The sequence below is a fragment of the Poecilia reticulata genome, linkage group LG5, assembly GCF_000633615.1.
Source record: "Poecilia reticulata strain Guanapo linkage group LG5, Guppy_female_1.0+MT, whole genome shotgun sequence".
NCBI classification, from domain to species: Eukaryota; Metazoa; Chordata; class Actinopteri; order Cyprinodontiformes; family Poeciliidae; genus Poecilia; species Poecilia reticulata.
The window spans coordinates 15,718,379-15,729,660 of NC_024335.1; the positions used below are offsets into that span (position 1 = coordinate 15,718,379).

The 11,282-nt window shown below is 39.5% G+C and overlaps 2 protein-coding genes across 5 annotated transcripts in view; both read left to right on the forward strand.

Moving 5' to 3' along the window:
- Positions 1-151: 151 nt before the first annotated feature.
- On the forward strand, positions 152-8,113 carry rae1 (ribonucleic acid export 1). Of its 3 annotated transcripts, XM_017305014.1 has the most exons (14): positions 154-219; positions 1,500-1,597; positions 2,166-2,284; positions 2,374-2,478; positions 4,056-4,148; positions 4,887-4,973; positions 5,051-5,137; positions 5,721-5,792; positions 5,871-5,978; positions 6,070-6,176; positions 6,263-6,338; positions 6,796-6,990; positions 7,081-7,166; positions 7,722-8,113. In XM_017305014.1, coding segments are annotated over exons 3-14 (1,107 nt in total). In that variant the 5' UTR covers positions 154-219; positions 1,500-1,597; positions 2,166-2,194; the 3' UTR covers positions 7,723-8,113. The 3 variants fall into 3 exon arrangements, with proteins under 3 accessions (XP_008407854.1, XP_017160503.1, XP_008407855.1); XM_008409632.2 differs by lacking the exon at positions 7,722-8,113 and having other exon boundaries at positions 152-219; positions 7,081-7,170; XM_008409633.2 differs by lacking the exon at positions 7,722-8,113 and having other exon boundaries at positions 205-219; positions 1,503-1,597; positions 7,081-7,170.
- Positions 8,114-10,259: 2,146 nt separating this feature from the next.
- Positions 10,260-11,282, forward strand: part of LOC103465080 (RNA-binding protein 38) — a 14,263-nt gene continuing 13,240 nt past the window's right edge. For both annotated transcript variants that reach the window (XR_533748.2, XM_008409631.2), the window contains exon 1: positions 10,260-10,936. Coding sequence is in view for 1 of the 2 variants with exons in the window: in XM_008409631.2 (XP_008407853.1) it covers positions 10,724-10,936 (213 nt within the window). In the remaining variant the exon portion in view is untranslated. The remainder of the gene's footprint in view (positions 10,937-11,282) is intronic.

Sequence of the window (11,282 nt, forward strand, 5' to 3'; positions counted from 1 at the left end):
CTATCTGTCCATCATAAAGTGGTTTGAATTGTTATCAACAATCTGCATTGAAAAAGGGGCAAATCCCCTTTACGGCGCAGAAATTCTTTGAACCGAGACAATAAAGGGAGGCCCGCCCTAATTGCTGAGTGATCAGCGGTAGTCTGGGTGCATGACGGGACATGCAAATGTGCTTCCAAAGAGACGCTGCAGCTCTGCTTTAACAGATCAGGGGAGCAGGTGAGAAGCGAGGCCAGCTTTGCTGCGGCTTAAGTAAAGCGTAAGAAGTTGTACCGCTGCTATTTGTACACCTTCAAATGAGTTTTTCACATTTGTCATATTTCACCTGTTGTCTTTGCTGCGTTTTAGTGGGGTTTAATGAGGTGAACAAAGAAGCACATAACTCTGAGGAGAAGCTGGTTTCTGAAGTCACTTTACAAGTAAAAATCTAAAATATAATATGCACACGTGTGTTTATTTCTCTTAAAGTCAAAACTTACCACCCTTCACGATTAGTATTTTTGAGTTTTACCAGATTTGCGATTCTTTTTTTTTTTCTCCATTTTTTTCTTTTCATACTATTCTCAAACTGAAGGTTTTCTCAATCAGAATTAGGTCACTACTTTGACTAGACCACATGCTTTGAACTAAGCCATCATCGCAGCTCTGGATCAATGTTCAAGGTCTGAAATATGGTGCTGAAATATTTATATTCATAAAAAAAAGGTTTTTGAAATTGTCTTCAAAATATGATTTTCATCAGCAGCAGCATCGGAATTAGCAGAAAACGCAGTTTGATTTGCAGCAGACATTACGCAGCTGAAGATGTTTACACCGGCACACACAGGTCACGTAATGTGACTCATCCCTCGCAAACTCAAATAAACTCACGAGTCATCCAAGTGGGACACAAACATTTGTAAACCTTAGCATCCCCTTGACTGTAATTATTTAGACTACAGTTTCTCTAAATTGGTTTAATTATCTTTGGATGTAAACAGACACAGCTACACAATGTAAGACAGACGTTTTGTTGTTGTTTTAAGTGATATAAACACAACATTTATTTTTTTCCAACATATGCTGATAACTTTAGGGAGTTAGTTTCATGAATTAAAAAAATAATACAGATTCCACAGAACCTAAGAATAATATTTTGTATTCATTAAAATGTAAAAGTCACTTAAAAGTAGTTTATTCTCAGCTAAAATTAACACTGATCCTGGCCGTGAACACACCGTCCCTATAGTGGCACATGCACAAATTTGAAGAACACCGAATTATTTTCAAGAAGTGAAAGAGCCTGAATACCTACATACACACCAAACCTTTTAGACGATAGGTTTTCATTCTCTTTCAACTCCTTTTGAAATATGTTGAAGTTTGTAGTTATTAAATATGCGAAACGCTTACAGAGAAATTAGGACAATCACAACACCGTAGTTGGAAAATCATTCAACTCTTAGAGAAGCTTCCGGATATTTTCAGGAATTCTTTTCATCTTTCACATTTCAATCCAGCAGGTGGCGATAATGAGACTATAAGCTGGTTTTCGAACATCTAAGGAATCGCCGAGTAAAACGAAGTCATCAAACTGCGACACAGACGCACTGCAGTGGTAAGCGCCACACCTTTGCTCTGTAATAATATACGTTATATTTAGACCTTGCGCTAATGATCTAATTTAACCCATTAAAGCTTTGTGTATTAATACAGTTTCTAGAAACAGCTGCTAATATTAAAATGATGAATGAAGAAGTTAAAAATATGTTTAGCCCAAAGCTAAAGACGGACGGAGCTAACATTAGCGTCTGAACTGCTCATTCGCGTTTATTTCTCAACTTTATTAAACCAAGGCTAGTTTCATATACCTTTAGGTCTTTGTTAAGTGCTATTTATAATTGGTAATTTCTTATTTTATTTGTTTAAAACCGTGTTAGAGTAAGCCATATTCAGTCGGCGCTTGACATGTTGTTAGCAAGACCGTTACTTTAGCTGTAAAGCTAGTCCATATTATGTTATAAAATTACCTTCTAGTTTCATCTGTGACAACATTCGCTACATATGATTGTGTACTGCCTTTTGCAAATGTATTTTTTTGTCTGTAATGGATAATTGAAATAATTAATATGAAAATAATGGGTTGTTTTAATAAAGAGAGCTCATCTTTGCGCCTTTTCCCGCAGCCGTACATTCGGTGCGCCTTTAATGCATTATGAGTTTGTTCGGAACGGCTTCCAGCTTTGGAACAGGAGGGACTGGTGTTTTTGGAAGCACGACAACTGACAGCCATAATCCCATGAAGGTAAACTGAAAGAACTCGTTGAACGTAGTGCAGTAATCGTGACTCATGTGCATTCCCCTCTCACCTGTTCGCCTGATGTTCTCTCACAGGATGTCGAAGTGACCTCGCCTCCAGATGACAGCATCAGCTGCCTGGCCTTCAGTCCTCCAACCATGCCAGGAAACTTCCTTATTGCAGGATCCTGGGCTAACGATGTAAGTTGGTTGTTGAGTCAATCAATAGAAATCTATGCAGACAGAAACCAAGGATGGATTTTGTGCGTGATTTGTGACCCAGTGTGCTTGTTTGAGAGCAGCTGCTGTAAAATGTTACTATAGTAGAGCTCTAAAGGTCTTTTCCATGGAGAATGTAGGTCCCTTACTTTGACTGGGTCAAGCTGTCAAATTCATTATTATGGTAGTATCATTGGATGCAGTATTTGTTTTGTGATAAATTACTTTAGTAGTATTCATGTTTTCAATATCTGAAGTATATTTGGTGATTTTAATACTGCATAAAAACATAACATGTTTTCCTGATGTTGTGCAGGTTTATTTTGGATGCTATTGTTTAATTTGTGTAATTGACCACATGCATTTGATGATATACAAATGAAATAGGAAAGGCAAAAAGCGAGTTAAATACTAGTTAAATATGTTTAGACATTTTTCCAATCCTCCTTTATCAGGAACACAAGAATGACATATTGGATTTATTCACTCATTTAAGCTTTTTTTGTGATTAATGTGAATTTTAATCTTGTTATTCACTTGGAAACTTACAACAAATAACATTAAAACTAATATTTTTAACGTTACTTGTACACAGTCTGAATTGTCAGGAGATGGTTGCAGCTCACTTTATTCACAGTCTGGATGCAAAGAGGTGAACGCTGAAAAGGACAAACAGAGCAAATATATCCAGCCTTCCTGTTATCAGCTGAAGTCTTTCTCTCACTTCTTCAGAGCCCAAATCAAACATGTTTAAAAACGGGTTTAGGAATTTTACAATGCTCATTTTACAAGTCTGTGCTTCTACTGACTTGATTGTCAAATACTGATGCTAAAAACGGCTAACATTAAATCTTCCACATTAGAATTATTTGCACAACTTTTCCTAAATTTTTTTGGTTTTCACCAGCCTCCTAATGCTGAACACAACTGATTTTTCTTTGCATCATAAATGCACAAGAATGACACATTTAGGTTCAGAATTATTATTCAAATATATTTGTTTGTTAGGGTCTCCATTAGCCATTGCCATGATATGGAAAACCTATTACAGAAACAGTTACACACACATAATATAGTGTTAGTAACATAACATATTATTGCATGTATATACATTAGAACACTTTATATTATAAAATACTTTAAGAAGGTACTGTCAGAAGCTCTAGCATTAGTCTAAAACGGATGAAGAAAGGGAGTTGAATGTTCTCATTTAAAAATAACGTTGTTGCATGATGGAAAATATCCTTTTTAAACATGCTAGTAATAAAATTGTGCCAAGTGTGACTAAATATATGTTGATCATACAAAACATTTTGTGTATTAGTTAAAATGTTTGTGAGCAACCTGGAGGAATGATTTGGGTCACTATCTTGCCTAAAGCCTCACTTTCTTTATTTTTTCCGAACAATTTCTGGGTTTAGAGGTTTTGCTTCAGGACTTGAAGGTGTTTCTCTCAAATCCATCCTGTTACATGGAAAGCTGAACGTAACTTCGTTTCCACAAACCAGACAAAAGTCACGCATTTCCAGTTGCATTTTGTCGTTTCTGTGTGATTTCAGGTGAGATGTTGGGAGGTGCAGGACAACGGACAGACCGTCCCCAAAGCCCAACAGATGCACACGGGTCCGGTGCTGGGTGTCTGCTGGAGCGACGTAGGTGTCATCTTACAAAAATAAAACAACTCACACGGCTCATGAGGGTGCTTGAAATCCTTCAAAACACTGGTACATCAATTGGGTGTTTTCAAGGTTTGGAAAGTGCTTGGTTTATGTATAAAGCCATTGAAAGTGTTTGATATATCAGTAGCAGAGGTTTGTAATAAAATGTAATCTAACGCTTAAAGTCCTAAACTTTGACATTATTTACAGTTGAAATGAGATATTTTAGTACATCTGCTAAAACAACGGACACTTTTTCTAACTGTCTGAAATTAAATCAGACTAAACTCTTCATGTTTTAGGTCAGTTAGAATTAAAATGATCTCTATTTGCTAAATGCCAGAAAACTTGGCAAGATAATAGCTTTAGAGAATCTTTGTAACTTTCTATGTATATTTTGCTTAAATATTTAATTTGATCAGCAATGTCATTTACCATACCTCGTATTGTTTCAGTGTGATAAATATTTATCATCACAAGACATTAACAGTAAAAAGTGATGTAATAGTAAATTGAAACTTTAAAAACTTTTTTTTTTTTTTAGTTCATTTGTATCGTTGTTATCCCCAAAGTTTGATGCTGGAAAAGTTTAAAAACATTCTTCGAAAATGCTTGTAAAGTTTTTGAATTTTAATGTGGGAAAAGTGTACAAACCCTGAATCCATATGTTAGATTTTTGCTGCTGGATTGCAAAAAAAGCTTATGATGTCATGTTTGTTTTTTATTCTGCAGGACGGCAGTAAGGTATTCACCGCTTCATGCGACAAGACTGCCAAGATGTGGGATCTTAACAGCAACCAAGCGATGCAGATTGCACAGGTTGGACAAGATCCCGCCGGGTCCGCCGAGCGATCAGATTGATTTCATCTCACACGTCTCCTCCTTCCTGTCCCCAGCATGACGGTCCAATCAAATCAATCCACTGGATAAAAGCCCCAAACTACAGCTGTATCATGACCGGCAGCTGGGATAAAACACTGAAGGTATGACAGCCGTCTTCAGGGTTTCCCACAGAAAACTTAAGCCTGGTGGTAGAAGCGCTGGGGCAGTCATCCTGCGGCCCACCATGTTTTTGAGTTAAATAGGTTTCAAAGTTGACAGGAAATGTGAAAATATGACTAGGTAATTATGTGTTATTGGAAGATATTATTCGCGATACCTAAACACCAACTGTAAAGTCTTAAAAAAGGCAAACAAAAAAGCAGTTGTTTCAGTCGTTTCATCGTAATTGAAGTGTCCAAAATTTGTTGATCCTTTATCCGTGACTTGTCACTTTATGTGCTGAAGTTCTTGGCATGTAGACCAATAAAGATTGGCAGTGGTTGCAGAAACCGGTGTATAAAAAAACCCTACAGCAAATAAATAAACAATTATTGGTGGGGGTACAAGTCAAGCCTGGTGGCCCGCCAGGCTTATAAAACTCTGTGGGAAAGCCTGCTTCTTCAAGCACTTTGAACACATTCGTTTGTTGCATTTATAGAGAAAGTAATTCCAGTCTCAGACACATCTGTCAATCAGTCTGATGTTTTGTCACATTTAGAAACATTGGCATTTTTCTCTTTAAAGTTTTGGGACACCCGCTCGCCCAACCCCATGATGTCCCTGCAGATGCCCGAGAGATGCTACTGTGCTGACGTTGTAAGTTCGTTATAACCAGCATGAGGTCATTTCTAAAAGTTTTCCGTTGAGAGAACTGACTCACCCTGTTGGACGTAGGTGTATCCCATGGCAGTGGTAGCCACAGCGGAAAGAGGCCTTATAGTGTACCAGTTAGAGAACCAGCCTTCTGAGTTTCGCAGAATAGACTCACCTCTCAAACATCAGGTGAGCTGCTCTTTAACTCTTTGAGGTTTTAAAAATGTTGCAGTGTTTTATTGTTATGCAAATTCAGTGTTGCCTGTTTTTTGCTTTTCAGCACCGTTGTGTTGCCATATTTAAGGACAAGCAGAACAAGCCAACAGGCTTTGCACTGGGAAGCATTGAGGGTAGAGTGGCGATACATTACATCAATCCGCCAAATCCGTGAGTTTTTGTAAAACACACAACCCGTATCCGAACCTTACAAAAAAAACCCCAACAACTTCACCGTATTCTCCAATCTTCTTTAGAGCCAAAGATAATTTCACCTTCAAGTGCCACAGGTCCAATGGAACCAACACAACCACTCCACAGGACATCTATGCTGTAAGTTGATCATCTTGTATTAACACTATTAAAAGTTAGTGATGGGATACAGATTTTCTTCACTTTTTTATACAAGTTTGGCAAAAGCAACTAGCACTGCACATCACCAGGAACACATCCTAACTATGGTGAAATACGGTGGTGGTGGCAGCATCATGCTCTGGGGTTGCTGTATTCAGCAGAGACGGTGAAGATGGATGGACATCAGAGGATTTTGAATTTAAAACTGTGCCATGTTGTATTTTTCTTAATAAAAAAAATAATTGAATTGTTTATTTGCATCTTTTAATATATTTCTAATATTGTATACAAGAGGCTTGAATGGTTAAATGAGAAAGCTGTAGAAAGTGCACATTTTTTTCCTCCGCTTAATTGTCAGAACAATCAATTATTCCAATCGATCAGTAAAATAATCATCAGTCGTTAACCTTACTCTACTTCTGTTTCTCCTGACCAGGTTAACGCCATCTCCTTCCATCCTGTCCACGGCACGCTGGCCACCGTGGGCTCCGACGGACGCTTCAGCTTCTGGGACAAAGACGCGCGCACCAAGCTGAAGACCTCCGAGCAGCTTGACCAGCCAATCACAGCTTGCTGCTTCAACCACAACGGCAACATCTTCGCGTACGCCTCGAGCTACGACTGGTCAAAGGTACTTCACAGTCGGTTCTTCACCTCTGTTTATCGTTTTACTTTAAAAAAAGAACAACAAAAAAAATGGAAACAAATCTTTATCTTCTAGGGCCATGAGTACTACAACCCCCAGAAAAAGAACTATATCTTTCTGAGGAACGCCGCTGAGGAGCTGAAGCCTCGGAACAAGAAATGGTGAGAGAAGGGCAGCCGCCGTCTGTTACCGTGGAGACCGTGGTCAATGAATGGGGCTGCCCCATTTCCTGATTGCTCCTGTGGCTCTGGCTGTGGGCTCTCAAGGGCATGCATGAATGTGGGCAGTAAGGATACCGACATGATTTTTTATTTATTTGTTTATTTTTCAATTCAGCCTCGCTCTGTAGCCACCCGGTTTGGTAAAAGCACTTTGCACTTTAAATATGTAATGTCGTTTGCTCCAAATCTGTGTGTGTGCACAAACTACTCTTGTACTCAAACAAGGTTGTATGTAAAGGATGGAGCCTTATGTCTTAGCTAAAGAGTCTAGCCTGTATACATGAAGTACTTAATGTTAAGGAGTGGTACTTAAAGATGTTATTTATTGGAATGGAATATTGAAGTTCAAAATGAAAAATATTCTAAATACAGAAAACCAAGCATATTTTGTAAGCGCTTTGCTTGTAGAATAGCCATTTTTCCTTTTGTTCAGAAATAAACGAGCGATGAAACAACCTTGCTGCTCTGTCACTGACTGCTACTTCCTGTCTCCAGATTCGTCGCGCCAAGTCGCACCTCTTGTGGAGAATTGCGGGAGACCTGCTGCTTTAGTGTGCGTGTATGCGTTCAAGACATGCTCCTTCCTTTCGACAGACGTCTGGACCAATGCCGTGGCTCTCTGGTGCCTTGCATGGACCAATCAGAGGGGCCAACCCATCTTGATGTTGCATGATAGTTGGCCTTTTTAAGTTTTTCGTAGAAGGGGAAGAGGGCTTTAATTTGATATTCGTCTTGATATTTTTTTATGACTATTTCAGTGTGTCCAAGTTTGTTTGTTTGTTTTTGTTCCCACAACTTCCAAAAAGTTTTTCATTTTCTTGTAATTTTGCTGTTATTGTTCCATTAAAGATATTGGGATGTAAAATAAATAAGTGCGCCCTCTTAGATTCCAACGTTGTATTTGCGTTTCAACAAGACAGTCAACTGTGACCAAAAGGATCTCTGTATAAAGTTCTGTGTTCGGAGGCTGCAGAGCAAAGGTAATATTTACGGACTTGACAAAGATCTCACCTCACGTTTTTTGGATGCTAAATGTTTTAATTACTCCCTGCTATCTGCCTGTTTTACTCACAGTTAACCAGCAGGTGGAGCATTTTCCCCCCAACAGTTTTAACTCGGCAGGACAAATGGGATCAAAGGTGTGTGATGAGACTCTCCCACCCAGCTCCCCTGGATGGGTAGGAGGATTTCAGGAGGATATGAATGAGGTAGTTGGGGCTACTACAAAGGCCTTGTGTGAAGAGTGGACCAGATCTTAAGAGGTAGAGGTGCGATTTAAGTGTCATTTTATAGAGGTCATTAGAGCGTCACCTCTTTGTCAGACTGACCCGGTAGTTGGCAGTAGACCTCCAAGGCAACGGTGGCGGGAAGGTTTAAAGCCACTACAGTTCCAATGTCCCCACTACGCTTTCGGAGAACAATATACACTAGCAGGTTCCTCAACGTTTCAGCGAAGCTGCAATAAAATCCCTGCAGGCCTTAAAGTCGGCTTGTTCTGCAGGGTTAGCGTGTCTCTGGAGCTGGAAATGCAACAACTCTTGCACATGCAGAAGAACAACCAAATGGATAGAGCGCTAACCAACATGAGTTACAAGAAGTATTACTTTTCAGATTCTTTGGAATTTAAGCTTTATGTTTATTGTGATTTGTTACACTACTAAAGTTGCAAAGGGCAATTTGCGTTCAAGACAATAGCAGTCCAATACCATTATAAACAGACTAGGGTATGTTTGTGGGAGACATACCCAGGCAATTTACTGAGGTATAGTGGAGTTATGATGCTGATTCTGTATAAATTAGTCATTCTTGCTTTGCTCAAACTAATAGTGGACTTCAGCCACTAATGTCATTCATCGTGACCCCATTTAAAAAATAAAGCAAACGGTTGTAGTGCAGTTTGAGTAAGATGGCTTGATCCTGGACACCGTTAAGGACAGCATGCCGTCACTGAAAGGCTTATGGGAGAGGGGAAAACGTAAAAAAAAAAAATGGCAGAAAATGATAGGATCTTGAATACTTTGAAATGGAAGCCAAAAGATAAAAGATGGGGAAGAAAGAAAATGACTCCAGAATATCCAGAGTAATCTCTGTTCTAGTTTGTGTGTTAGCCAGCCCATCTCTCAGACTTTCAACCAGTAGAAAACATTAAGAAAAGATTTACTTCTGAGGTGATGAGAAGGATAGCACATTAATTTTGGAATTTAATTATATGATCTGGGGCAGAAATACCTGTTCGTGGCAGATGTGCAGCAATTCTCACAGTGGTTACATGACCATAATTTCAAAGATTTTCAGAGTAATTTGATTTCTTTTGTAGTGGTTTTGAAGGAAACTAGATTGATCCTTTATTGACCCACAGTGAGAAAATGTAGCTCCAGATATCTGTCTTTAACGAATGTCTGCTTGTTCCTTTAGATTTAGAACAAGCTTGAACATTTCTTTTTTGGTTTTATTTTTGGAATTATGTGTTATCAGAATATGTGCATCTCGTGGAAATAAGTTCATGTATGTTTTTAGTTGCGGCACGAGTAGAAATTCTATCTCTAAACATTTAGTATTTGAACACAGAAAATGAAGATACACATGTTATTAGCTTGTAACAACGAGGGAAACTTTTGCTGAGTTTCCGACTTGCAGACCATTACATCTGTCCCAGATCCAAACTCCCACAGCTGAGACGATCTGAACACAGCAAATGCAAATGGAGGCACTCAAAAGAACTCTTTGTTAGTTTCTTTCTGTTATCTCACCCGAGTTATGAAAGTTTGTAAAGTTTGTTTTCGAGAGAGTCGCGTTTATCCTGATTTATACGGATAAACGCGATCACAAAAGAGCAAAAAACATCTCTGTAGGTGTAATCTACATTTAAAATAAGTTTGATGGCCATTAGCTTAAATTGTAAACATGTTTATAATGTCGATCTTTCTAGTCCATATCTACCATGTCATATCTGCAAAAGGCAAATTTGCTCTACTGAGTATTGCATGAATGGGAAGGATTTAGGCGACAGGTCGGTGGTACAGTGTTTCCCCTCCTGTTTTAGAGCGGTCCAGCGGATACAGGACAGGTTTTTCTTTGTGCTTAAAAAGACAAAAGCAGGTGCAACTGGCACCGTGAAACGATGAGCCAATGGGAGGACCTGCCTCAACAGTTGTGCACGACGAGTCCACGCTCATTGGCCAAGAGTTGTGGTGGGGGTGGAGTCGTGTCGTTTGGTATAAATACTCCTAGCACGGTTTCTCGCCTTGACTACAAACCGGCTAGGTGTGCTGGGTGTAGAAGGCTTACAAGCGGCGTGAAGCGCTGATTCCTACAGGTTGCCGCAACTTTTTTTTCTTTCTTTTTTTTTTTTTTTTTTTTTTCAATTTTACCAGAGAGCGGAAACAAAACGGCGTCACTCCACTAGAGATTAGAGCGTGGTTTTTGGATGTCGGGGGAACTGTTGAGCGCTTAGTGTAGTACTCTGTGTGCCTCGGTCTGTCTCTCCGGCTTTACCAATGCTCCTGCATCAGTACATGAACGGATCCCTGGAAGTCATGCCTCCCACACCGGTCCAGAAAGACACCACGTTCACCAAAATCTTCGTCGGCGGGCTGCCGTACCACACGACTGACGCCTCGCTCCGAAAATACTTCGAGGCTTTCGGGGACATCGACGAGGCCGTTGTGATAACTGACAGACAGACCGGTAAATCCAGGGGCTACGGCTTTGTAAGTATGAACAACACAAACACACGCTCATTTTTGCATAGCTCTATCAAAACCTGACTTTTTTTTTTTTTTAACTCGTACTAGTTTCTGTCAGTTTGTAAAAAGTTGTTTTCTGGGTCATTAGCTAAAGAACACGTTTAAAGTCTGAAGTCACTCATGCAGGCTTAAACACATAATTGCGCAGCATCTTTGTTTTTGTCTTGCCTTGTCGCCTGGTTGGCTGTTCTTTTCGATTAATGAGGATGAGGGATCACAAAAGTTGATGGGGTAACTAAGAAGATTATATTTCAGCATATGTCTAATGTCCAGTCCTCTTTTATAACCCCCCCCATACCCTCCCCCCCCC

Excerpts from the sequence above, each read along its gene's own strand:
- rae1 (XM_008409632.2), top strand. The coding sequence starts at position 2,195 with ATGAGTTTGTTCGGAACGGCTTCCAGCTTTGGAACAGGAGGGACTGGT. Across the intron at positions 6,177-6,262 it reads TACATCAATCCGCCAAATCC|AGCCAAAGATAATTTCACCT; the intron begins GTGAGTTTTTGT and ends AATCTTCTTTAG. Across the intron at positions 6,339-6,795 it reads CTCCACAGGACATCTATGCT|GTTAACGCCATCTCCTTCCA; the intron begins GTAAGTTGATCA and ends TCTCCTGACCAG.